Genomic DNA, 26547 nt, shown 5'->3' with positions numbered 1-26547 from the left:
TAAGTCAGAACTTTGGGGCTGAAATTATTTAGGTATTGTGGTACCTAAATATTTACATTGTAGTAAATGATAAGAAATGCACATAGCAAATTAATTGTGGCAGAATATTAAAAGGTCACAAAGCCTGCACTTCTTTATTTTTGTTTTTCCAGTGGAGAACTTCATTACCAAGTTTATTAATTACCCACTACCTTTCCATTACCAATAAATAGGAAATGTCCCACAGATTCATTGTATTCCAAGACTGTAGGTCACCTACACTACAGTTTTTCAGTAGTTTTATTTCACTCTTCATCCTTTTAACAATTTTTTCTATTTCTATTCCTAATAGTGTTATCTTACTGAAACTTGTTCAACAAATTCACTCTTGTCTTACAGGCACAGTATCCTTAAAGCACCAAATCCACAGTTCTGAAAAGGCCATCAATGAACATTTGAAGACCTAGACCACATCCACGAAAGCCTCTTATTTTGACATAAAATTAAGTTTCTAGTAATCTCATGTTAAAATACCTTCAGTATGAAGAGACACCAAGGCACAGGATAAAATTTTCCCAAATCCCACAGAATAAATAATCAGGACCATATTTTTTTCCTCCTCAGAGTCATCTGCTGACATATCCTCAGGACAGTGCAGACATGGCCTCTGGAGATGCTGAGATGGCCGTTTTTGGGGAGGCCGCTCCTTACCTCCGAAAATCGGAAAAGGAGAGAATTGCAGCCCAAAACAAACCTTTTGATGCCAAGTCATCTGTCTTCGTGGTACATCCAAAGGAATCCTTTGTGAAAGGGACAGTCACTAGTAGGGAATCAGGAAAAGTCACTGTCAAGACTGAAGGAGGAGAGGTGAGTCAAAAACAAGACTGAAGGACAACATTTGCTTCCCTCACTGAGTTCTTAGCTGTTATATGAGGATTTTTTGTTTCCTTGGCAGACCCTGACTGTGAAGGATGACCAGATCTTCTCCATGAACCCTCCCAAGTATGACAAGATCGAGGACATGGCCATGATGACCCACCTCCACGAACCCGCCGTGCTGTACAACCTCAAAGAGCGTTACGCAGCCTGGATGATCTACGTAAGTGGCAGCAGCAGCTTCCTTTGGGCAGCCTCAGCAACTGCTGGGCCAGGCTCAGGGGAAGCCAACGTGCTGTGTCCCTTCCTCACAGACCTACTCGGGTCTCTTCTGCGTCACTGTCAACCCCTACAAGTGGCTGCCGGTGTACAACCCCGAGGTGGTGTTGGCCTACCGAGGCAAGAAGCGCCAGGAGGCCCCTCCACACATCTTCTCCATCTCTGACAACGCCTATCAGTTCATGCTGACTGGTGAGTGTTTGACGTCCCTCACAGCAATCTCACCAAAAAAGCCCTGCTGATCTCACTGGAGCATGTGACAAGGCAGCTGGAACCACCAGAGAGCATGACTGTGAACTTGGTCAATTTATGTAACAAACAATTTCACGTGAAACTGATCTAGGAGCATTCATGAACTTACCATAGTAAATTATCTGTACTTTATTGTACAAAATTCTACACTCTTCTACTCCAGAAATAGTACTTGACTCACTTTTCTACAGTTTTTCACTGATTAGAAAGAAAAAGTTATTTTTTCTTGTATTTTGAACTTGTGTAGGTAGTTTGGTTTCATTTCTTGAGGAAAATTATGTGACGGGCAAGTGATAAACAGCTTGTCTCAGGTCTGGATGCTTCTCAATGTTCAATATATCTATTTGGGGTTATGTTTAATACTGATAGGACATAGAAGGGAATTGGGTAGTCTTGGAATTTCTGAAGAACTACCAACTTCAGTTTGCAGTTTTACTTCTCATTCAGCTTAGCAAGTCAGCTGCTAGCACATCTTTCCTTTTTCCTCTTTCACAGATCGGGAGAACCAGTCCATCCTGATCACGTACGTACACCCCCTGCGCGGGTCCCTGCGGGGCTGCCCGGTGCCAGGGGACCTCCTGCCTGACCACGCTCCCTCTGCTTCTCTCTTGCCTTGGGCAGCGGAGAATCCGGTGCTGGGAAGACTGTGAACACAAAGCGTGTCATCCAGTACTTTGCAACAATTGCAGCCAGTGGGGACAAGAAGAAGGAGGACAAATCATCAGGCAAAATGCAGGTGAGTGAGGAAGAACAGACTGAATGGCCTTCATTGCCCTGTCAGCTAAAGACAGTGACTGAATTCTTCTGTCTCTGCAGGGGACGCTTGAGGATCAAATCATCAGCGCCAACCCACTGCTGGAGGCCTTTGGAAACGCCAAGACCGTGAGGAACGACAACTCCTCACGCTTTGTAAGTTCTTGCTTTGCATAAAATCTCTGCCCCTCATGGCAACACACATGATGCCTGAGCAGTTCTTCATGCAAAGGAGATGCCAGCAGAACACATCCAGCCTGATCTGCTGCTGCTTTTGCTTAACAGGGCAAATTCATCAGAATCCACTTTGGGGCCACAGGCAAACTGGCTTCTGCTGACATTGAAACTTGTAAGACGTTCTCCTGGACTGCTCCCATCCCTTCCCCAGTTCCCATCTCCATGTCCTTTCCCACAAGTGCCTAACTCTTTCTACCTCCCTGGGCAGATCTGCTGGAGAAGTCCAGAGTCACTTTCCAGCTCAAGGCGGAAAGGAGCTACCATATCTTTTATCAGATCATGTCCAACAAGAAGCCAGAGCTAATTGGTAGGAGACATCACTGAGCTTTTGAGAGGAAAATCTCTGAGCAACATTCAACTATATTACAAGATTAATTAAATTAACCCATGAACACATTTGTTTTCAGAAATGCTCCTCATCACCACCAACCCATTTGACTACCCTTTTGTGAGTCAAGGTGAGATCACTGTTCCCAGCATTGATGACAAGGAGGAGTTGATGGCGACAGATGTAAGTAATGTACAGAACAGGTCGACAGGCACAGGTCATCAGATAACATGCAGCTATTTCATTTTGCTCATTGTATTACCAGAGTGCCATTGACATCCTGGGTTTCACTGCTGATGAAAAGACAGCCATCTACAAGCTGACAGGGGCTGTCATGCACTATGGGAACCTGAAGTTCAAGCAGAAACCAAGAGAGGAGCAAGCCGAGCCTGAAGGCACAGAAGGTATTATCAAATTCCATAATTAACCCTCTGTAAGCTACTACCTATGTGGAAGACAGCAAAAGTTGTTCAGTGTTGGACTTTCGATCCCAAGGAAAAGAATCATTGAGGAAAAACAGCTGTCCCTTGTCCTCAGTACATCAACTTCCCTGATCTCAGGATTTATGTAACTTTTGCTATGAACAATTAATACTTTAAACTGGTCTTCATACTCTTTCAAGAAGTCAGGAGTTATGGATGTTCCTTTAGTCATACCTTTGCTGGAATATGGCTTGCAATTGTGAAACAGCTCAGAGATTTAGTTCTAACATGATAGAGAACAGCGTTCCCATGCACCTTCACTATCAGATTCTCAGGGGAGTCAGCTGTGAGAGCTGTCATTTCATTCCTTTCCTTTCTGGGCACAGGGCCTACAAACCCTGTCTTCAGTCCTGTGAACAATGCTTCCTCTTTTTAAAGGACAAGGCAGGTGGAGAGCACCACTGGTAACAGGATGAAGCCCAATGAGTTTTATTGAACATCAGAAACAAAAGCTCAGAAAAGGCTGTAGGCTGTGGATCTGAAGGAGAACAGAGATATTGTCTCTGTGTTCCACTCTAACTGTTTTGTGGTTTTGATCACCTGAATGTAGATCAGTACCTGACTGTTGTCACTGCAGCTCCTGAGCTGCATGTGTGCTGCACACATTCAGACTAGCAAGCTTCAGTTTTCAGTTTTGTGCCAGGAGATATTTGAAAACTTCATAACTTTCTGCATGCTGCAGTGAAGAATTTCAAACAGAAATTCTTTCAGAAAAGCCCAATATGTGTAATGGCAAGTGTGACGTTACAAAGATTCCCTCTACAAGAGTCTATCAAAAGTTTTCAAAGAACAGAAATCTGAACCCTTCAGCCTTTAAGGAATGCTTCAGGATTCAAAACCTATTGGACATAAAATTCTTCCTTTTTCCTTTGGCTTTTCAGTTGCTGACAAGGCTGCCTACCTGATGGGGCTGAACTCAGCTGACATGCTCAAGGCCCTCTGCTACCCCCGTGTCAAGGTGGGGAATGAATACGTGACCAAGGGCCAAACAGCACAGCAGGTAAGAAATGTAACCTGTAACCATATGCAGAATGAATAACTTTTTGATTCTCCGCATTGTAACTCCAGGTATTTTTTAATTTTTCCTGTAGGTGCACAATGCTGTAGGTGCCCTGGCAAAGGCACTCTATGAGAGAATGTTCCTGTGGATGGTTGTTCGCATCAATGAACAGCTGGACACCAAGCAGCCCAGGCAGTACTTCATTGGTGTCCTGGACATTGCTGGCTTTGAGATCTTTGATGTAAGATTTTGTAACAGCTATTTGGAAGTGACAACTGAATGTTATGATCGATTTGAGACACATTTTTAAAGAGAACATAATATTATCACATGATTATTGCTATTTGTCTTTTTTAAGTAAAAAAATGACTTTTCAAAGGACTTGTATTATTTCAAGATGCAGAAAATCAAAGGTACAAAATGGTCGAATCATAAAAGTTCATTGTTTATATGACTGGGAAAAGACAGTATAAAAATATGTAAACATGATAGTCCTGAGATTGGGTTTATTCTCCCTGTAACTTGGTCTCGTTTTAAACAGGATGTATAATTTATCTTTAAATTTTATCAATGAAAATTGTGGACAATTAATTTGATTCTTCTCTCTTTTTCATAATGTCATAAAACAGGCTGAAGAAATGCATGGGAAATCAAGTTAACTGCATTCCTTAATTTTAAAAGATTGCAATTATTGCTGCATCTTCAAATATGCGTCTTTCCTATTTCCAGTTTAACAGCTTTGAGCAGCTGTGCATCAACTTCACCAATGAGAAACTGCAACAGTTCTTCAACCACCACATGTTCGTGCTGGAGCAGGAGGAGTACAAGAAGGAGGGGATTGAATGGACATTCATTGACTTTGGCATGGACCTGGCTGCCTGCATTGAGCTCATTGAGAAGGTGTCCTTTCTGTCCAAATCAGTTACATGCATGGAATCTCTGTTATTACTTGGTCTCATTTTCCAAAGAGATCATCTGTGTTCATGTTTTTCTTGTGCTGGGTGGCCGAGAGCTGGAACAGCACTCCAGATATCTCTTCTCAGAGCTGAGTAGAGGGGAAGGATCTGAGGATCCCTGAGCTCTTAGCAGTACAGTGTAGATGAGGATGAGTTGGTGGCTTTGCTGCAATGTTGTTATGCTGGCTCGTGTTCAACTCGTCTCACACATCTGTGTGTGCTCTGAGTTCCACTGAATACAAAGGTAGCTGTCATGGGGTAGCTTCACCTTTAAGACAGAGTCTCATGCTCTACATGCTCTGATTTTACACATTGTCAGCATAAACAAAATTAATTCCTATTTTTATTATGAGTAATTTTGTATTGAAAAAATATAAGTATCAGTGTGATCAAGCCCACTTTCTAAAAGGAAACAGAATTAAATAATAATATTTTCTGATGTGTATCTCAGTCTATGTTCCATTACTGTGCCTGGCTGAAGACCATTATTACCCTGAAAGATAAATTACAATCAGTCTCCCTTGTGATTTCTTCCAGCCCATGGGCATCTTCTCCATCCTGGAAGAGGAGTGCATGTTCCCCAAGGCAACTGACACCTCTTTCAAGAACAAGCTCTATGACCAGCACCTGGGCAAGTCCAGCAACTTCCAGAAGCCAAAACCTACCAAAGGCAAGGTTGAGGCCCACTTCTCCCTGGTGCACTATGCTGGAACAGTGGACTACAACATCACTGGCTGGCTGGAGAAGAACAAGGACCCTCTGAATGAAACTGTCATTGGGCTGTACCAGAAATCATCTGTGAAGACCCTGGCTTTACTCTTTGCCAACTATGGTGGAGCAGATGCAGGTTGGTTCTTTGAATTCCATGTTTTCACTGATGTACAGCTTGCAAAAAAGAATCAAAGAAGGCAAAAAAAAAAAAATCTAAAATCTGTTTTATTTATTTTCAATTTAGCCGAGGCGAGTGGTGGTGGTGGCAAGAAGGGAGGCAAGAAGAAGGGCTCTTCCTTCCAGACTGTCTCAGCTCTTTTTCGGGTACAGTAGAGAATTCATTATTTCTTCCTAAGAAGAGGAGTAAACCCACCAATTACTACAGCTAGTCATGTTTTGGCTTGGTTTTGCTAAAAGATTCTGAAGTTCTTGGGCCACATTGTGCTAGGAATAAATCTTAGTAGTAGTTTTCTACTCATACTTTATTTCACTGAATGCACAGCTTTTCCATTTGTTTAAGGCTTGGATTAATCTCACCTTACTCTACAAGATAAATGTATAATCTAGACATTTAAAATTCAGCTTGTTGGTTTTGTCCCTTTTTATTTCAGTAGGGGAAACACGAAGGTTCTATGTAGTATGCTCCATATGATCCACTCCAAATGTCTACTGCAGAATGCTTCACACTGCCTCATAGGGGTACTACTTTATCTCTCTGGGTATTTCCAATGGAAGATGGATTTCCTTTTAAATGAAGGCATTCCACTAGAGTCAGTGAAATATATTGAAATTGTAGATTTAAGAGTCTTTCCTACCCATTATTCAGAAGAGCTTTATACACTAAGTTCTAGAAACGATCTGTGGAAAGTCAGAAAAACTGGTGCAGAAAGCTTGAGTTTGGGGTTCTGCTAATTTTTGTATAGTATCTCATTTCAGAGGACTTGATGCTTACAGCAAAAATTACATTTTCTAACATCAGCTTTTCTTAATGCCTCTCCCAGGAGAATTTAAACAAGCTGATGACCAACCTGAGAAGCACCCATCCCCATTTTGTACGGTGCATCATCCCAAATGAAACTAAAACACCTGGTAAGAGACTTACACACATATTGAAGGTTTTCAGCGTGGTGCAGCTCTTCCCCAGTGTATTACAGAACATGGCATGTGTTTGTGCTCTGCATTGCCAGGTGCCATGGAGCACGAGCTGGTGCTGCACCAGCTGCGCTGTAACGGCGTGCTGGAAGGGATCAGGATTTGCAGGAAAGGATTTCCCAACAGAGTCCTGTATGCAGATTTTAAACAGAGGTCAGACTTCATCCTCTTACTGGATCACTTTGTCCATCTTAAATAGCTTTTGAAATCTAACCTTCCCCTCCTGTGCCTAAAGCCTTCTCTAAGTTTAACAAGTGCTGTTAGTTCTCAAGAGTTCTTAAGACTCTTTCTTGCCATGTACCTGCCAGCTAGTCTCTACAACAGATCTCTTCATATTCATAGAATCACTTAGGCTGGAAAAGAACCTTAACATTCTGGAGTTCAAAGCAAGTCCTTCCATTTTCTTCCTCAGATACAAAGTATTAAATGCCAGTGCTATCCCAGAGGGACAGTTCATTGACAGCAAGAAGGCTTGTGAGAAACTCCTTGGATCAATTGATATAGACCATACTCAATACAAATTTGGTCACACTAAGGTACAAGATCCGTTTGCTTCAAGTACTACGTGGCTGTGGCTTGCATGGTTTGACATTGACACTCAGATACTCCAGATAGTACATGAAATGATCCAACAGGGTATAAGAAATAGCGTAAAATAAATCAACCAGTTCCTTGATTACTCAACACTTGAATAAACTGAAATTCTTTGCCATAGGATGATTTAATTAAGGGTTAATCAAGATCCTAATTTAAGACAAAGTTGTAGAATAAAAGAATCAAGAGTGAATAAAGATAAAAATGTCTGGCTATTCTAGTTCTTCAACTGTAAGTAACCAGAAGCTTGGAGTTATAAAAGACTGTCTGCCACTACAGATGTTCTTTGTGTTTTTGCTCTTAACTTCCATAGTACTTGTCATGGGGGGCAGGGTATCAGGTTATGTTAAAAAAGAACAGACACTGCATCCGTTTTCATGTTCTTACCTAAGGTGTTCTTCAAAGCTGGGCTGGTGGGACTCCTGGAGGAGATGAGGGATGAGAAGCTGGCACAGCTCATCACCCGCACCCAGGCCAGGTGCAGGGGCTTCCTGGCGAGGGTGGCATACCAGAAAATGGTGGAAAGGAGGTAGACTTTTCTTCAAATAAGGTTCATTGTACTTGGCTTGTTGTGTCATCATGGTGTAAATACTGAATATTAATTCAACTTATCCTTCAGGGAGTCCATCTACTGCATCCAGTACAACATTCGTGCATTCATGAATGTCAAACACTGGCCATGGATGAAGCTGTTCTTCAAGATCAAGCCCTTGCTGAAGAGTGCAGAGTCTGAGAAGGAGATGGCCAACATGAAGCAAGAGTTTGAGAAAACCAAAGAAGAGCTTGCAAAGTCTGAGGCAAAGCGGAAGGAGCTGGAGGAGAAAATGGTGAAACTTGTGCAGGAGAAAAATGACCTGCAACTCCAAGTACAGGCTGTGAGTACCACCAGTGGGCTTTATCCTAATTCTGCTGTGACTATCAGGTTGATATTTACAAGGACATTTTCAAACCACACAGAAAGTTTGATTTAGTTCAGTTCAATTGTAATTCTTTCAGTGGTGCTCTCAAATGTATTACTAGCTTCTGTAAGTACTGAGAGGTATCTGTAGTCAAAATATTACTTGTGTGACACTTTTCTATGGTGTATGCTGAGATATTCTTAACATTATGCACTTTGATACAATGTTTGATATTATGAGATAATACTGGATTCTATACCTTGCACAAATATATAAATACTCATGTCTTCAGGTGGATTGAAAGGGATTTTATTTGGTTTTAGCCTTAAATCTGTCTGTTTCAAAGCTAACAATATAAAATCAATTCTATATTCTATGTCATTCTGTTGGAACACGAATCAAATTTTAAACTATAAAACTGCTACACAAGACCCTGCATTATGAAGGTTAAGTATCTCAATATTCCCTCAAGAAGCATATCCCTAAAAATGGCATCTCCCTACCAGGAAGCAGATGCTTTGGCTGATGCTGAGGAAAGGTGTGACCAGCTCATCAAAACCAAAATACAGCTGGAAGCCAAAGTTAAAGAAGTGACTGAAAGGGCAGAGGATGAGGAGGAAATTAATGCTGAGCTGACAGCCAAGAAGAGGAAACTGGAGGATGAATGTTCAGAACTGAAGAAAGATATTGATGACCTTGAGCTAACACTGGCCAAGGTGGAGAAGGAAAAACACGCCACCGAAAACAAGGTATGAGGTAGAACCTGTCAATCACACTCAAGGGAAAGACTTGTTATAAAGTTTTAAGCACAATTTTGTGTCTGTGCTTGTTCCTTTCTTCCTAAAGGTGAAAAACCTGACTGAAGAGATGGCAGGCCTGGATGAGACTATTGTGAAGCTGACAAAAGAGAAGAAAGCCCTCCAAGAGGCCCATCAGCAGACCCTGGATGACCTGCAGGCAGAGGAGGACAAAGTCAATACTCTGACCAAAGCCAAGATCAAGCTGGAACAGCAAGTGGATGATGTAAGCACACAGACACAGAGCAGGAACAGGACAGGTATGGAGCCTGAGCTGGCTGGTAGAGCACTGAAGGTCTTGTTGTGTTTAGCTGGAAGGGTCCCTGGAGCAAGAGAAGAAACTGCGCATGGACCTGGAGAGAGCAAAGAGGAAACTGGAAGGAGACCTGAAGCTGGCCCAGGACAGCATCATGGATTTGGAGAATGATAAGCAGCAGCTGGATGAGAAACTGAAGAAGTAAGTGTGGCTCTGGGGCTCCTGAGTGCTGGGCTGGACCACTTGTCTTCTTTCTTTGAGCTCTAACATGGTTCATTTTGGCCCAAAGGAAAGACTTTGAAATCAGCCAGATCCAGAGCAAGATTGAGGATGAGCAACTTCTAGGCATGCAATTTCAGAAGAAGATCAAGGAGCTGCAGGCAAGTCTATGTTCCTTCCCCTCCCTTGCTCAGGCTCAGCTCAGGCAGGAGGAGGGCACGGGTGTGAAGGGTCCCTCCTGTTCTGCAGGCGCGCATTGAGGAGCTGGAGGAGGAAATTGAGGCAGAGCGAACCTCTCGCGCTAAAGCAGAGAAGCATCGGGCTGACCTGTCCAGGGAGCTGGAGGAGATCAGCGAGCGCCTGGAGGAAGCAGGAGGGGCCACAGCAGCTCAGGTGGAGATGAACAAGAAGCGTGAGGCAGAATTCCAGAAGATGCGGCGGGACCTGGAAGAGGCCACGCTGCAGCACGAAGCCACGGCTGCCGCCCTGCGCAAGAAGCACGCGGACAGCACCGCTGAGCTGGGGGAGCAGATCGACAACCTGCAACGTGTGAAGCAGAAGCTGGAGAAGGAGAAGAGTGAGATGAAGATGGAGATTGATGACTTGGCCAGTAATATAGAGTCTGTGTCTAAAGCCAAGGTACACAATTATTTTTATTAGGAATTTCATAGCAATATGATCTTTTTCTTTAATCTTATTTATTTAATTTTTATCAGGCTATATTATAACTAATTTATCCAAATCTTACATGTAGAAGTAGGCATATGCACAGTCCCAAGATATGTTAACTATATCTTCCACACATATTTTCTTGCTAAAAGAAGGAAGGATCAAGGTAATTACTCATTTTCTTTATGTGAAATTGATATCTAGGCAAATCTGGAGAAGATGTGCCGCACACTGGAAGACCAGCTGAGTGAATATAAAACGAAGGAGGAGCAGAATCAGCGCATGATTAGTGATCTTAGTGCTCAAAGAGCTCGTCTGCAGACAGAATCTGGTACATCCCTTCTGTCTGCAATTTTAAAATGGGAGAACTCCATAAATTGTTCTATTGGCTATTAAAATGTTTTCTAAATTGAAAACTTTTTCAGGTGAATATGGACGCCAGGTAGAGGAAAAAGATGCTTTAATTTCTCAGCTGTCTAGAGGGAAACAGGCTTTCACCCAGCAGATTGAAGAACTGAAGCGGCAGCTAGAAGAAGAGATAAAGGTGAAGATATTCATGTTACATATGAAATAAATATTTGACATAGTATTGGTTTTAGTGACGTGTTGAAGACTTCAAAAGGTAATCCAATGAAAAGTTCAAACCATCCTCTTAGATCATGCAATCTAGACCCTTGCAGTGAAGGAATCCCATGTTTTTATCAAGCTAATCACTATCTGTTTGGGATGTATATCAGTGTATAAATACCAGTAAGAGAAATTTCCCAGGAAACGCCTATTCCTTATTGCCATATTTTTACCATCAGGCCAAGAGCGCCCTGGCCCACGCCCTGCAGTCCGCTCGCCACGACTGTGACTTGCTCCGGGAACAATATGAGGAGGAGCAGGAGGCCAAGGGGGAGCTGCAGAGAGCCCTGTCCAAGGCCAACAGCGAGGTGGCTCAGTGGAGAACCAAATACGAGACAGACGCCATTCAGCGCACCGAGGAGCTCGAGGAGGCCAAGTAAGTGGGCATTGTGTGGAAGGTTGACATACACCAGTAAGGGAAATTTAGACATCACTGAGATTTTCAAAGGCAAAAGCCTAATAGAAAGATGAGGAGTTATATGAAACAAAAAAAACACAAGGAAAAAAGGCTCAGTGATAAAGAATGAAGGTGAAAAGACATGTGTGGGATTGTGCAAGACTGCAGAGAAGGTGTGGCTGCCCTTTCTGTGGGAGTGTTCAAGGCCAGGCTGAACAGGGCTTGGAGCAACCTGGTGTAGTGGAAGATGTCAATGCCCATGGCACAGAATTAGTAGATTTTTTATATCCCCTCCAACACAAACAATTCTGTGACTCTATGATTCTATGAAGACCTTGGGGAAATCAAATAGGAAAAAAATGACTGCTATGGATAGGCTCTACACCATGTGCATTAGGACCAAATACTAAAAAGTGTCTCATGTGCTCTGGTGAATATTATAATCAACATCCACTTTCATATCCAGTTAAGAACTGTACTTACCAATTTCCAGGAAGAAGCTGGCCCAGCGTCTGCAGGATGCAGAGGAACAGGTTGAGGCTGTCAATGCCAAATGTGCCTCCCTGGAAAAGACAAAGCAGAGGCTGCAGAATGAAGTGGAGGACCTGATGATTGATGTGGAGAGATCCAATGCTGCCTGTGCTGCTCTGGATAAGAAGCAGAGGAACTTTGACAAGGTCTTTTGGCCTCCAGCACCAGCACTCCTGGCCACAGCATGCCCCTGTGATGGCCACAGCCCGACTCACACCCCGTTTCTCTTCAGATCCTGGCAGAATGGAAGCAGAAGTATGAGGAAACACAGGCTGAGCTGGAGGCCTCGCAGAAGGAGTCGCGCTCTCTGAGCACGGAGCTGTTCAAGATGAAGAATGCCTATGAGGAGTCCTTGGACCACCTGGAAACAATGAAGCGGGAGAACAAGAACTTGCAGCGTAAGTCCCTGGCCCTCTGCTCCCCTCACTGGCCTTTCTCACCATCAGCCATGACCACCATTGTTCATGGGTCTGTGCCTGCAGATCTGCAGAGGTGCCTGTCACCCTGGTGGGACAGGATCCTTCCCATTCTGGTCTGTGCCTGACCATGCCATTGATCTTTGTTCCCACAGAGGAGATTTCCGACCTCACGGAGCAGATTGCAGAGCAAGGAAAGGCAATTCATGAGCTGGAGAAAGTGAAGAAGCAGATTGAGCAGGAGAAATCTGAAATCCAGGCTGCTCTGGAGGAAGCTGAGGTATGTGACCATAAACACTGGCATCTGCAGTAAATAAATGAGGAAATAGGTTTAAACAGGCCTAGATTCCCCTTTCTTCTCTCTGGGGAGTGCAGACAGCTGGGATCTCTGGAAATATTTTTATATCCCCCTAAAAGGAAGCAGCAGGTTTATTGATACTATCAATGTTTGTGTCTACCTGTCCAGGCCTCCCTGGAACATGAGGAGGGGAAGATCCTGCGCCTGCAGCTTGAGCTCAACCAAGTGAAGGCTGAGATTGACAGGAAGGTAGCAGAGAAAGATGAAGAGATTGACCAGCTGAAGAGAAATCATCTGCGAATTGTGGAGTCCTTGCAGAGCACTCTGGATGCTGAGATCAGGAGCAGGAATGAAGCCCTGAGGCTCAAGAAGAAGATGGAGGGAGACCTGAATGAAATGGAGATCCAGCTGAGCCATGCCAACCGTGTGGCTGCAGAGACACAGAAGAACCTGAGAAACACACAGGGAGTGCTCAAGGTTTGTTCAGCAAAACTAAAGAAAGAGAAAAATGATATCCCTGACATTTTTGCCACTCGAGAGACCACTGACACCTGGTAATTTCTTTTCTCTTTCTTTCCAGGACACCCAAATCCATCTGGATGATGCTCTCAGGACACAGGATGACCTGAAGGAGCAGGTGGCCATGGTGGAGCGCAGAGCAAACCTGCTGCAGGCTGAAATTGAGGAGCTCCGGGCAGCTCTGGAGCAGACGGAGAGGTCGAGGAAAGTGGCTGAGCAGGAGCTTCTGGATGCCACTGAACGAGTGCAGCTCCTCCACACCCAGGTCAGGGCAGGGAGAAAAATCTGTGTTGACAAAACACAGAGGGCTGGAATTTACCAGAGGACCAGCAGTACTAGAAAGGCCTCCCTACTGCTGACCCCAAGGAAAGGCGTGTTTTGCATCCATTCCCCAACATTTTATAAACACTCATTGCAACAATAATTACATGATAAGAGGTGGAAGCTGGAAGGGGAAAGTCTTTGTTCAGGCAGAAGCTTTATTTTGGCACATTTTATAATTAAACTCTTGTCACGTCCATCCTATTGCACAGAACACCAGCTTGATCAACACCAAGAAGAAGTTGGAAACGGACATTGCCCAGATCCAGGGTGAAATGGAGGATACCATCCAGGAAGCCCGCAATGCTGAGGAGAAGGCCAAGAAGGCCATCACAGATGTGAGTTGGGCGCTCCTGGCATTGCTGATGATGAATGTAGTCTCCCCAAAATATCTCCAGTCCTTAAATGGCTTTGACCTTTTATTCTGATCAGGCGGCCATGATGGCAGAAGAGCTGAAGAAGGAGCAGGACACCAGTGCCCACCTGGAGAGGATGAAGAAGAACCTGGACCAGACAGTGAAGGACCTGCAGCTTCGTCTGGAAGAGGCTGAGCAGCTGGCACTGAAGGGAGGGAAGAAGCAGATCCAGAAGCTGGAGGCCAGGGTGTGTAGGGCTGGGGTTGTGCCTGAGTGAGCGTGTCCTTGCAGAGACATTGGCAGAGAAGCTGCAGGGATGGGTTTGTCCTTGCAGGTGCGGGAGCTGGAAGGGGAGGTTGATGCTGAGCAGAAGCGCAGCGCTGAAGCCGTGAAGGGCGTGCGCAAGTACGAGCGGAGGGTGAAGGAACTGACCTACCAGGTAAGGCAGGAGGGCTCCTGCTCTCACACGGTTTTCTCACAGCAAGGCACGTTTTACACACACCATCCCCAAGGGGAATTGTTAACCTCACGTGATGCAGAATCAAGAATTGACTCTCTTTCCTGTTTGCCAAACACTCTAGTCTGAGGAAGACAGGAAGAATATTCTCAGGCTGCAGGATCTGGTGGACAAGCTGCAAATGAAAGTGAAATCCTACAAGAGACAATCTGAGGAGGCTGTAAGTATCTGAGTGCTTGTCAAGAACCACTTCCCAGAGGGTAGCTTGGCCATTGAGGAGACAAATACAAGAAATTTAGAAGATACCACCCATTAATAATGGAGGTCTTCAAATTCTTTCAAATTCTCTGAAAGGCTCACAAATCAGACTTGCCTTTGAGAATGAAAACAATGAGCCCTTAAGAAGACTACTGAGGAGGGCAAATGCACATAGAATTTTTTGTATTAGAACAATAAAGCAATGTGTAAGGACTTTTATGAATGATATTGGTAGTACAGTATATAAAGAAATTCTGGAAACACTATATTTTTTAAATTTTGATAGCAGACAGGGAATGTGTTGGAAGTCCCCCACAGACCACTTTTCATTCTGCTTTTATAATTATACAAGGAACCTTTGCCAGTTTCTGGGCTTGCAGCAGTCAAAGATGAAGTGAGGGAAGTCCTACAGCCCCTGAATTTAAGATTGTCTGAGCATGGCTTCTTCATTGTGGAAACAATCCAGCAGAGAGTAGGGCTTCTGGTTCTGTTAATGAGATATGTGAGAAGGACTCTGCGATCTCATTAACCTCGCTCTGATACTTTGTACAAGCAGTGGTGCATGGAGTTTGGGAACAAACACCCCAAGCCCCAGACTTCTCACTACCAAGTCCTTCTCCCTCCCAGGAGCAGCTGTCCAATGTGAACCTCTCCAAGTTCCGCAAGATCCAGCACGAGCTGGAGGAAGCCGAGGAGCGGGCTGACATTGCAGAGTCACAGGTCAACAAGCTCCGAGCCAAGAGCCGGGACTTCCATAGGAGGATAGAAGAGGAAGAATGAGAATGTCACAAGGCAGCAAAGTGCCCCGAGGACTGCACAAAATGTGAACCTCTTGGTCACTTTCCTTCTGCCATGAGTCTTTGTACCCACCTCAGTGTCTAGTGAATAAAGACTGTAGTAGATTCCTCTGCATACACGCTATGAACAACTTCTTTTGGTTTTGTTTTCCTTGGCCGATTGCATTGCAGAAGAAGCTTCCTTACTTTTCCTGTCTGGGCCAGAAGGGAGAAGCTGGTGCCAGTGCTGGATTCAGGATCCACAAACTGAGAGGCAGGCCACTGATCTGGAAACTCCTGAAAATCCAGCCTGTGCTCTCTCCTGTCTCCAGCAGCTCCTTGTCCAGCTCCTGCCTTCACATCCTCCTAATGCTTCTCCCACTGTCCTTTCTCCCAACTGTCCCACAGCTTCTTTCCCATGGGAGAGTCAAGAGAGCGTGATCTTTTGCTTTTTCCTTTCCCTACTCTTGATTGTGATGCTGAGCCCCCACAAACCCTAAACACCAATCTCTGAGTGCGTCACCAGAAGCTGCAGTGCACTGCACTGCACTGGGAAGGACTGACAGTTCTTTGACAGAGACAATTTCAGTCCCAAAGAGCATGGTTACAAGACACCAAAAGTGTCCCTACATTGTGTCATCTCCCTCACCCTAGATTTCCTCAGCTGCTGCCACCAGCTGCTGCCAGTTTCTCTTGAGAGGGCAAACAGCTGAGTCTGCCTGGGGCCATGTGCTGGAATGACTCTTAGGACTCTCGCTTAGTGCCCAGCTCTTGCACATCACATGGCTCCAACACACCTCTTCACCACATCAACCCAAAGGTTAGCCTTATCACCCCTGAAGCTCTCACTGTCAGTCACTCCAGCTGAATCCAGGTTGCAGAAGTCCTTGACTAAGACCAGTGTGGTGTGAAGAGAAACACATTAGCAGCAACTGGGATGTGAAGTTCAGTTGGCACAGAAAGGAAACAAGAAGCAGACAAAGGAGCAGAGGCCTTTGTAGGCAGTGATGTGTAAAGCTTGTGTCAGTCCACAACTTTCTACAACTGCTAGCTGTAGAAGTGCTGGTATTCAGCAGCAGATTTTTGTGCTCTATGGAGCATAGAACCCAACAGGATCACAATGTTTTCAAGGAAGCGCTTGCCTGGGGAGGTCCTTGGGGTGATGGGAAGTGATAAGCATTGACACTTTCTGCTTGATCTAAGCTTGCAGAAGTCACTGCCAGATGCTTTGAATCCATATAGATGCTCACACTGCAGGGAAGTTTACACCCGTGACAGTGATATCCAAAGGGCTCTCACCTTATCTGGCTCCCAAGTGCAGTCGCAACAGCACACCAGCTCTTCCTGTTGAGTCCAGCCTGATTCCAGTGTCACTAACAAGCACTGATGAGCAGAACCTGTTGGTGTTGTCTGTGGAGAGAAATGGGAGATGGTTCTTTAGGAGAAGACCTCAGCTTTCAAGACCTTAAGAAAGCCACATAATGCCTTGAAGAGATGCCAGACTAGTTCTCCCTCCTTATGACACTGCACAACTTTTCCCAAGGGCTCCTAACCTTGTCCCCCCCTCCTCATCCCCAGCAATCTTTCTCCTTGCCTCACAGTGTGCACTGTTCTGTCACTGTAGCCAGGGCCTCATGGCATGAAATTTTGCCTGCCCAAGCCCACCTAGAAGCTGGCTGCTCCTCTTGGGAGCAGTCCCACCTGAGGGCATCTCCAAAGCTTTGAGTGGGTCTGGGTAGAGTCTAGATGGCACACAAAATCTGTGAGCATCTCTGTTAGCTGTAATGGCTAGTACAAGCATTTACTTGAGGGATTCAGGCACAGGAGCACACCCTCAGACAGGACCTGCCCTGAGCACAGCAGGGCACTGCTGATGGCACTGGGGACTGGCCCTACCCCCCAGAAAACTCACAGCTTCCTCTGCCCTCTCCTGCACTCCAAGGCCACACCAAACTGCCCCTCAGCCTTCACAAGAGCCATTGCTGGAGGGGGAGACAAAGCTGAAAGGAGCTTTGGAGGAGGCCCCTAGCAGGAGGATCAGCCCCATCATGTGTCTCCTTTCATCCTCAATGTCAAAAGCCCAAAATAGCCCCGCTCTCCCAAGACTCCTGTGCGGGGTTGTGCCTGTTTGTGGGCATGATTTGCTTCCACTAATAGCGCCTGAAGACATTCCTGGCCGGGTAGGCTGCCTTCTATGTCGCAGTGCAACGTGCTGCCGTGGAGGAGCTGGACACGTGTGCTGTGTCCCAAGGCAGCAGCTGCTATTCTTACCCCAGAGAGACTCTCTGCAGCACAGCTCCATTGCCAGCTGAAAGGTTAAACATCAGAATGGGGCCCAGCACCGTGGCCGTGGCCACTCCCTGCTGGGATCTGCTGGCCCGTGGGCAACACAGCAGCTGCCCAGATACTGCCAGCAGTCAGTTGGGGCTCTGTGGGGTGCATGGGGCAACCCCTCTCTCATTTTAACCAGCAAATGCAAAAGACAGGCCGGGCTGCAGCTCTGAAGTGCACCATTTTACTGCTGCCTTCCTGGAGTTCCTGTCTGGGTGAGGATGAAGGCAGAGGCAGGGCTTGCTCCAAGGCCCAGCAGTGCTGCAGGGGCTGTCCATGTCCCTTTGCTCAAGCTGGGCCTTCCCAGCACTCATTTAGGGAAGGCTGCAGGGCCACACACCACAGGTCCCTCAAGTGCCCCAGGAGTATCAGGGCTGCAGGAGAAGCCCTGGCTGGGCTGGTGGCTCTGACATGATGGTTATGGAGACTCAGCCCTGCCTGCAGCTGGACTCCCCTGGCCCCCTGGAGAGCTCAGGAAAGCCGTGTCCCAGCTGGGTACAGTCACCGTGGGCGATCAGGCAGAGAACACGGAGCCCAGGACATCAGCTGGGATGGTGGCTGTGCCTTTCCCCTCAGGCCTTGGCTGCTGCTCTGACAGCACAAGGTCCCCTCAGCTTGGCCCTTGTCACCTAACACCGAAGGCCAGCCGTGTTCCTTTGGGGATCCTCGGCAGGACGCCGACAGCATTACTGCCGCTGAGGGGAGCAGGGGGTGCCGGTGCCACGGCTCCATCAGGCTCCTGTCAGTCCCAGGGAGCTCCCGGGACAGCAGCTGAGCAGGCCCTGTGCTCCAGACACCCAGTGCCAGGGGATGGCAGCCTGGAGCCATCGAGGGGACCCTGCTCTGGGCCCTGCTCCATTGCAGACCTGCAACGAGATCTTGCTTTCTATGGGTTAGCCTTGGTCAGTAGAGGATCACAGTTAACATGCCTTATGTTCAGAGAACACTTTTTGAGTGAAAAAAGTGCTTGAAGAAATTGATCATTTAAAATTCCACCATGTGCTCTTAAGTATTCAGACACTGCATTCTGCTCAGGGACTCCATAAATAAAAATAATGGAGGAAGGGGAGTTCTGTAGAAATGCCATTCTATGCTGATCACCCTTCCTGAGCATCACTTTCAAAGACAGGATATTGGGCTACATGAAGCTTTGATCTCACAAAGACAGCTTATTTTAGATTATGACAGAATTTCCTTCAAGGGTTAATACCATGGTTCTTCATTATTTCCTTTTCCTTCCCCTTCCTTCCTGCTCTTATAGTTACTTGCTGCTTCAGTTACCACTTCCCGTGTGCCAGGCTGTCCACCCCACTCACCTGGTCTGTAATAAGAGCTGCTTTGGCAGGGGATAGAAAGGGCATCCCGAGCATCACCTCCTTGGATGGGATCTCCTGCCCAGACCTCTTCCGCTGAGGCGTTTTTGGAGACAGGAGGAGCATGAATTGTGGTGCATGAGAGGCATGCACTTGAAACTGCCCATCCTCTAATCCCAGATTATGGGATTTATTTGCCTCTTGTGTTCAGTTGTTCAGTTTATTTGCCTCTCATGTTCAGCTTAAACTCACTCCAAGACTTCCAAGAATACCACTCTGTGGGAACCTACTTGGAAACAAATTTATAATTAAAGCTCCCTCTAGGACAGGTGCATTCACTTTCTTTGACATATAGTGGCGGTAAATCCCAGCTGCATAAAGATCAACAGAAATTAATTTCTGACTAGAGCAGAAGGGACAGCAAGGCCATCACAGCCAGCCTGTGACATTCAGCTTATCTTCACAAGTGCTCACACTTAGACATAGAAATTTTTGGTCGCATTTGCCATGGTAAAGAATGGGTGGCCTATTCTTTACCTGCAGCTTTTAAGTCTTACCAGTTATGGTCCTCAGTAGTTCTTCCTTGGAAATAATTTATTTCTTCCAGAAATTGCCTCAGCCTATTCCTTCAGCCACATTTATCAGAAACATTAGTTCAATGGCAAATTTCCTAACCAAATGTCACATCAAAATTACAGACTGAGCATGTTCTGCTCATACCACTGAGCATGTTTCAAGCTAACATTCAAAGCAGGAACCTGAATGGAGCAACACTGAATTGAAACCAACCTTTTAATATGGAAAATGTGCTCTTACCCTCTCCAGGGCTCAGTGTCCAGTCAGAAGTACGGAGATGAGCAGTGCTGCTACAGAGCAGTGCTCTGACATTTCTGCTTGCCCTATACTAACATTCCTGGAAGCTCTCATTTTACACAGAGGGCAGCAGAAAACCTGCTGCAACAGGGGCTGAGCATTCCCTGTTAGACTGTCCATGACAGGCTGCAGAGAAAACTCACCTGTCTAGGCAGGCCCTGCCTTAACAACAGTAGGGCTATCAGCAGCACTTGCAAGGTGAAAATGCTGCAAGGGTTTAAGATCCCTTTTTTTGGCAGTGTGGGGAAATAATGAGCAAGTCATTCAGACTCCTTCCTACACCATTTCTCCTTCTAGAAGAGTTGTAAGTATAGTTCTAATCTGTCACCCTGAGAATCAGGCCCTCGATATTGTTTTTCTAAAAGTTCTAGCCACTTTCCAAGGAAAGCAACTATAAACATAGATGTTTATACATTCCATTAAAGATATGCCTTCTGATGGACATCTCTCACAGCCAGTGCAGTTGAGAAGGTGTTAACCTGACTATCCACTATTCATGGTCAGAAACCTATAAATACTGAAAGAAAAAATAAAGTTACCTTTCTTTCACCACACCTCAAACTGCATCTGTGTGACTCATTTTGTGTCCAACAGTGACACTTATCTATATGATTTTTGTATCTGCCACTGTCACTATTTCAGTTTCCACTCTTTTGAGGTGATGGTGATGTGTTTGTTACCTCAAAGTGCTATACGTTAATGCCCTGGTTCTAGAATTCAAATGTTGCCATTTATTTTGGAGGGATAGTATTCTACTATGTATGAATTACAGAGTCTGTCAAGAAAAAACATTAGATCAGAAAGTGATATCCTAGCAGCTAGGTCTCACAGTGTCATAAATGTTTTTAAGGCAGAATCAAGGCACTGAACAAAATACTATTTTTTTACTTTTCCTAGATTATAAGGACACTGTTACTAAATACTCATATCCCAATACAAGTTTGTTTAAGCAATCTATACTGAAATCATATCCTTTTTTGAAAGATTCCTGCAAATCCTAGCCAATAACTTAGGGCAGGACTTGGCAATGACTGCCATTCAGTAGTCGACAAAATGCCAAACAGTTTAGCAGACACAGGGAAAAAAAAGAGATGAAGGTGGTGTCTCGATATCCTAAAGAGGCTGCAGAAATAAAATCAGGAAAAGAAATCAGAACAATTGCTCCTCCAATTGCTCCTCCTGCTGCCTGTACTCTCCAAAATGTGATGGTGTCATGAGGTCTCCATTTGGGTTGGAAAAGACATCTAAAATCAATATGTTTAACCATTACCCCAGCACTGCCAAGTCTACCACTAAACCATGTCCCCACATATTTTTTAAATCTCTCTGGAGCTGGGGAGCCCACCATTGCCCTGAGCAGCCTGTTCCAGCACTTGACAAACCTTTCAGAGAAGAAATTTTCCCAATATCCAATCTAAACCTCCCCTGGCCCAGCCTGAGGCCGTTCCCTCTCCTACTGTCCCTGTTCCCTGGGAGCAGAGCCCGACCCCCCCGGCTGTCCCCTCCTGGCAGGGACTTGTGCAGAGCCAGAAGGGCCCCCTGAGCTCCTTTTCTCCAGGCTGAGCCCCTTTCCCAGCTCCTTCAGCCCCTCCTGGTGCTCCAGATCCTTCCCCAGCTCCATTCCCTTCCCTGGGCATGTTCCAGCCCCTCAATGTCCTTTATGTCATGAGGGGTCCAAAACTGACCCCAGGACAGGAGCTGACAGCTCAGAGATTTTTGCAAGATACCTGTCTGAGTGTCCATATGAACAGGAGTTTTAAATCTATGGAAGGAAATTTTTCAAGCGAGTTTGCCTGTGAAGATAAATATGACATCTTGAACTTTTCTTGTTGGTTCCCACATGTTCTAACTGGGTTTACATTACTTGTTTCTCTTTGGGCAGAAAAGAACATCAATGGGAGGTCTTGAGACTCCCATTGAAGTGGAGGTCAGCAACTTACATCTATGTTTCATTTTCTGTTATTGCAACTGGACAGAAGGTCAGCGTGGTCCAGGGAGGAAGGAGTGCAGGACCTAAGCAGAAGGCCTGAAGGTGGTTGGTTCTGTGACAAGGTCATGAAGATACTGGTCCTGGACTTGCTTTCTAACTAGACAGGTTACAAGGCTGCTCCAAGAAGCAGAATAGAGAGTGAGGTTTCCATGGGGCCACAGACTCAAGAATTTTGATAGGGCTCAACATTCACATTTCACTTGTGTTTGCGAGTTCCCCCCTTTTCCTCAGAGCTCCCCAGGTCAGACTCACTGAATACAAGGGGAGGGAAATCACATTGTAGGGACTTACAGAAAGTGGGATAGGATCTATTTTCAAGGTAATTCTTTTTTCAGGAAGGAGACCACAGTAAATATATTTCACTCTGCAACACAATTGGTTAAGTTACAAAGAGAAAATTAGCAGTCATCCCAAAGAAAATGAAATGGAGATTGTTTTAATAATTTTGCTAATGCAGAGGAATGAAATAAAGTTTCCCAAGGAGGAAGCACATGGTGAAGAGCCCTGGTGTCTTACCCACAGAGCAGCTTGTTGTGTGAGAAATTTGGAGTCATTGGAGGGGGAGAATGCATCTCTATCCCCCTTCCAAAATATGCTAAAATTTCCAGGAATTGTGGGATGCAGTGGGCTTCCAACCAATGCATGAGAAACAGCTGGTGCCCTGTTGGGTTTCTCCTGTGTTATTATTACTTACTGTAAAATTTAAGGATTGAGATCCTCAAAAAGTGAGTTGAGGGAGGGGCACTGAACTCATTTATCCAGTAAAACCATCAGTCTTGCTGCACTGTAGTTCTCCTGGTTTCCCCATAATCCCTCTTAATGCCATGGGATTATATTAGTCACCTGGCAGTCCTGTGATATACCAATGGATTCTTAAGTAGGAGCTTTCACTGTGTTTGGAAGCTTCACAAGTCCATCTATGAGTTCCCCATGATTTTCAGACATCTATATTTGAGGATTGAGAAGCAAAACAATCTGCCATGAGACTACTAACCTGATGATAAGGGTCTGAAATCAGCTCCAGTATGGGAAGACCACTTAAGCTGAGAAATAACAGAGGAATAGCTGCAAATGTAGGAATTTTACAAGGAAGAAGGGGAACGTGATCAGAATTATGGAGGTAATGTAGGAAGGACAGTGTGCATCACAGGAGCATAGTCATGGGAGAGTATGGACTGTGTAGGAAGAATACACAGGGGAAATGAGAAGGGTTTATGCTTTGTGTCAAAATGCTTCTTGCTTGTGTAATGCTCGACTGTGGGGCTGCAGACATCCTGTCAGAGACAGGAGGAAAATGAGGGATGCTGTGATAGGGTCTGCAATGGACCACCTGAACAAGACAAAGTAGTGAAGGGATTTCTACAGCTAGTAGAAACTCAAGTCTCCTCTGCCTTAAGGAGGTTTTCAGCCATGTGGAAATCTGCTGTGAGGGCAGCAGCACCAGGCAAGCTCTGCCAGAAATTATTAGGCAGTGCTGATGTCAATATCCCAAATACTGGACAGGCAACACTGAGTATTGGAAGCAGGGATGAGATTGATAAATATGATCCCAGACCTCAGGCTGCAGCAAACATACGATGACTGGATGAAGGATTCAGTGGAAAGCCAGAGATAACCAGCAGAATAGCACTCTAGACTTTGTAAGATTGGAATTCATTGCATTTAAGGAACTGCTAGTAAGCACACACTTTGCAGCAGCTGTGGAAGAGAACAGACTACTCAGGAGAGATGTGCTTTATAAGCACAACCATATTGAATCTTGGGGGCTATTTTAACCCTTCAAAGGATGCTACATTACATGTATTGTCATAGATCAATTCTCAAACAGCTTTATTTTCAGCTGTGTCCAGAGCTGTATTAGAACCAGGTAAGTCAATACTGCTTTTCTTTCATGCTCTAACTAGTGATTTCTACAAGCACTCACTGGCAATGAGTAACAGAACCCAAAATAATATCTGCCCATACTGTATGGAGCAGTTGTAGTGTTACATGAGGTGCTTTAGCAACATCCTATGGGTGTTAAACGAGTTGCTTGAGCAGTGTGGTAGCCCCCTCTTATTTGCAGTTGGTATTTCTGTCCTGAAAGGACAGCTGCTGAGAAATGAGGAGATACTTGGTGAAGAGCCTGAAGCAGGAAACTTGAGGAACCTGAATTCCCTGAACAGCCTGAGCATGGAGAAATTTTAACACAGGACTTCTGTGCTGTGAGTGTGATGTGATTGAGAGGAGGAATAATCAGTCACTTGTTGAAAGCCTTGGAACTTTCCCTACCTAAATCGCACCCAAGCAGAATGGTACCATTGTTGCTGGAGTTTTGGTAACTCCAGTACCATTGCTACTGGAATTCTGGAAGCACCAGTAATTACTGACCTGGATTGTGTCCAGGATGGAAATGTATGGATGACTAAAACTAAACATCTTGCAACCCTATAAATAGCAGGCCTTAGTGAGGCACTTTGAGCTCTCCCGGACTGCAGCAGGCTGCAACCAGCATCTCCCTCAGACTGGGGTGCCTCTCAAAACTCATGAGCTCTCAAGTTGGTGAAAAATGGAGGACTGATTTTCAAAAAATTCACCAAAAGCTAATTCACTAGAGCAATATCCTCCACTCCCTGAGGCTCAGCTCTTGCCCACTGAGAAATTCCAAGACATTTGAAGCGAATATTTCACTGAACTCAGAGGGAACTTTTAATAGGTGTAATCCTTGAACATTTATATAGACACCTTTGTGTCTGTGTGCATGCATGTGTGAGTTCATTTAAGCATTCTACAGCTAGTTTTAATGTTGCTGTCTGGAATCTATAACTAAATCCCTGTTGCAATTATAGTAAATCCTTTTAAATCACTTTATAAATGCCAAATTAGTCAATGATTAGGTCCTGCTAAAACCCTTTAGACACAAACTGTTGACCAGGTCTGGTATTTTGATTAGATCCAACTGCACCTAGACTCTGCCAGGAGTTTAGAAACCAAGGGGCCCTCTGTGAAAACAAGGATTTTTCTCATGCTTTTTACCCTTATCCTTTGCATCCCCAGTTGTTGTGCAAGTCATTCTAAGGTAATTCTTAGTCATTTTTTATTGATCTTTGTAGCAAGTAACAGAGCAAACTTTGACATCAAATTTTGTTGTGCTTTGGCAAATTCATATTGAACTCTATTTCACAAATGCCTTTGATGGTGATACTTTAAGCAACCTTAACTCATTCGCAACATCTGATTCCTCAACAGTCAGCTCAGGAATCTATTCAAGAGCTACATATCAAAGTAGAGTCTCCCATTACTTGGGATCAGGCTCCCAACTCACTGTATTTCAAATAGTTTCAGCTACTGAGAGTGTCCTATACAGAAAACTCAGCTGTAATAGATTTTTACTTCCTGCTTTTTAGAGAATACCACTGAAAAGTTGCTCCCAACACTGTCTTCTAGTTTTTGACATATTTTCCCTGTTCCTTCCAATGCATATGTTCCTAAAGCATCATAGGCGTTGTCATCACCATTACATGACTGAAAAGTTGTGGCATAAACATACCAAGGAAACTACCATGGGTCAAGGAGCAAATCACTGAGAAAGGCAGCAATAGAACCATGCAAGTTCTCTAAGTGCCTTGAGTAGTCTAGATTCTCTCCTTAACACTCTTGAGTGTTAAATTATTTATAGATGTATTCACGTAGTCAGTAACATATAAAAATGTTCTAATTATATCATTCAAATCAAGTGACAATTATGCCCTTAGTTTGACAGACAATGCTTGGCCAAAAAAGGTTTGCCAGAAATGTTTTGACCGAAGAAAGGGGGACCATCTGCAGCATCTGCAGACGAGACACTATAAAATCTGCCAGAGACAAGTCTAGCCTGTCTCCGCAGAAGGCTTCCAGGTAAGTGCATGTATTTCATGAGCTTGAAGAAAGAGGACAATGTTCTTGCAATATGCTGTTTCATTTCTTCTGTCTCTAGCAACCATTTCCATGAGGGAGTGCCCTTGTGTACAAAAATTTTCAGTGTAATTTTTATGCATGTCTGTATTTTCAAACTACAGTATTTTATGGAATGCTGTTCAGCAATAAGAAACAACTGCCATTTCTATTTTACAGGGCTGGCCATATTCCAAAGATACAAAGTTCTGTTCTCCAAAGGTAATATACTAAATAATCCATTCCTAATCTATATTCTAGGACGGGACTCTTAAAGAGCTGCAAAAATTCTCTTCATAAATCCTCTTATATTCCAGCTGGATTTGCTTAGGCTAGATAGTTGGAAATAGGAAGGATCTAAAAAATGAAGTAATTTTTCATTTTTAATCGGAAAGGTAATCCTTTCAGCAAGAAAGTACTCTCTTGAAGACTCATTGCTCATAATTAAAGACCAGAAGAGAGAGTGATTTTTCTATGGCTGTAGATTCTTTTATGTGAAAAACTCAAACCTTGACAGAATTCAGGGTGATTTACTAGACTATATTTAATATTCAGATGTTCTATTTACTGTCACAAGATCTATATGTTGTAGAAGTCTAAGTCTTACTCTTGGGTTCAGAAAAGGGTACTTTTAACTTCAAATCAAAGTGTATTTAATAGGTTTCTTCCTAAGAGCTTCTTTTGGAGACTAACTAGGAATTTATTAACTAAAGAGCAAGATTTCTCATTGGTA

The 26547-nt window shown here is 44.6% G+C and overlaps 1 protein-coding gene and 1 long non-coding RNA gene across 9 annotated transcripts in view; one reads left to right on the top strand and one right to left on the bottom strand.

Moving 5' to 3' along the window:
- LOC131585726 (uncharacterized) overlaps positions 1-26506 on the bottom strand; it is a 37881-nt gene extending 11375 nt beyond the window's left edge. For 2 of the 8 annotated variants that reach the window (XR_009279018.1, XR_009279022.1), the window contains exons 1-5: positions 19856-26506; positions 19043-19325; positions 16695-16805; positions 6956-7135; positions 734-832 (exon numbers count right to left, since the gene is read on the bottom strand). This is a non-coding gene — a long non-coding RNA (uncharacterized LOC131585726). Of the gene's footprint in view, positions 1-733; positions 833-6060; positions 6205-6955; positions 7136-8190; positions 8329-16694; positions 16806-19042; positions 19326-19855 lie in introns of those variants that run through there. The other 6 variants (XR_009279023.1, XR_009279020.1, XR_009279026.1 and 3 more) reach the window with 6 other exon arrangements.
- On the top strand, positions 625-15547 carry LOC131585718 (myosin heavy chain, skeletal muscle, adult-like). Its single transcript, XM_058852119.1, has 38 exons — positions 625-846; positions 935-1078; positions 1170-1326; positions 1882-1909; positions 2008-2122; positions 2203-2295; positions 2425-2488; positions 2585-2683; positions 2784-2887; positions 2970-3108; positions 4068-4186; positions 4278-4427; positions 4916-5086; positions 5680-5989; positions 6098-6177; positions 6855-6942; positions 7041-7158; positions 7418-7541; positions 7992-8128; positions 8219-8474; positions 9005-9247; positions 9345-9521; positions 9607-9752; positions 9841-9931; positions 10020-10409; positions 10644-10770; positions 10865-10983; positions 11246-11442; positions 11957-12140; positions 12227-12392; positions 12566-12690; positions 12877-13185; positions 13289-13492; positions 13761-13886; positions 13981-14151; positions 14239-14343; positions 14486-14581; positions 15247-15547. The coding sequence occupies exons 1-38, from the start codon at positions 640-642 to the stop codon at positions 15397-15399; spliced, it is 5832 nt and encodes a 1943-aa protein (XP_058708102.1). The 5' UTR covers positions 625-639; the 3' UTR covers positions 15400-15547.
- Positions 26507-26547: the final 41 nt, after the last annotated feature.

The sequence above is a fragment of the Poecile atricapillus genome, chromosome 17, assembly GCF_030490865.1.
Source record: "Poecile atricapillus isolate bPoeAtr1 chromosome 17, bPoeAtr1.hap1, whole genome shotgun sequence".
NCBI classification, from domain to species: domain Eukaryota; kingdom Metazoa; phylum Chordata; class Aves; order Passeriformes; family Paridae; genus Poecile; species Poecile atricapillus.
Note: the sequence above shows the minus strand (reverse complement) of the source record. Positions and strands in the feature narration are given on the sequence as shown.

Excerpts from the sequence above, each read along its gene's own strand:
- LOC131585718 (XM_058852119.1), top strand. The coding sequence starts at position 640 with ATGGCCTCTGGAGATGCTGAGATGGCCGTTTTTGGGGAGGCCGCTCCT. Across the intron at positions 1,910-2,007 it reads AACCAGTCCATCCTGATCAC|CGGAGAATCCGGTGCTGGGA; the intron begins GTACGTACACCC and ends TGCCTTGGGCAG. Across the intron at positions 7,159-7,417 it reads TATGCAGATTTTAAACAGAG|ATACAAAGTATTAAATGCCA; the intron begins GTCAGACTTCAT and ends TTTCTTCCTCAG.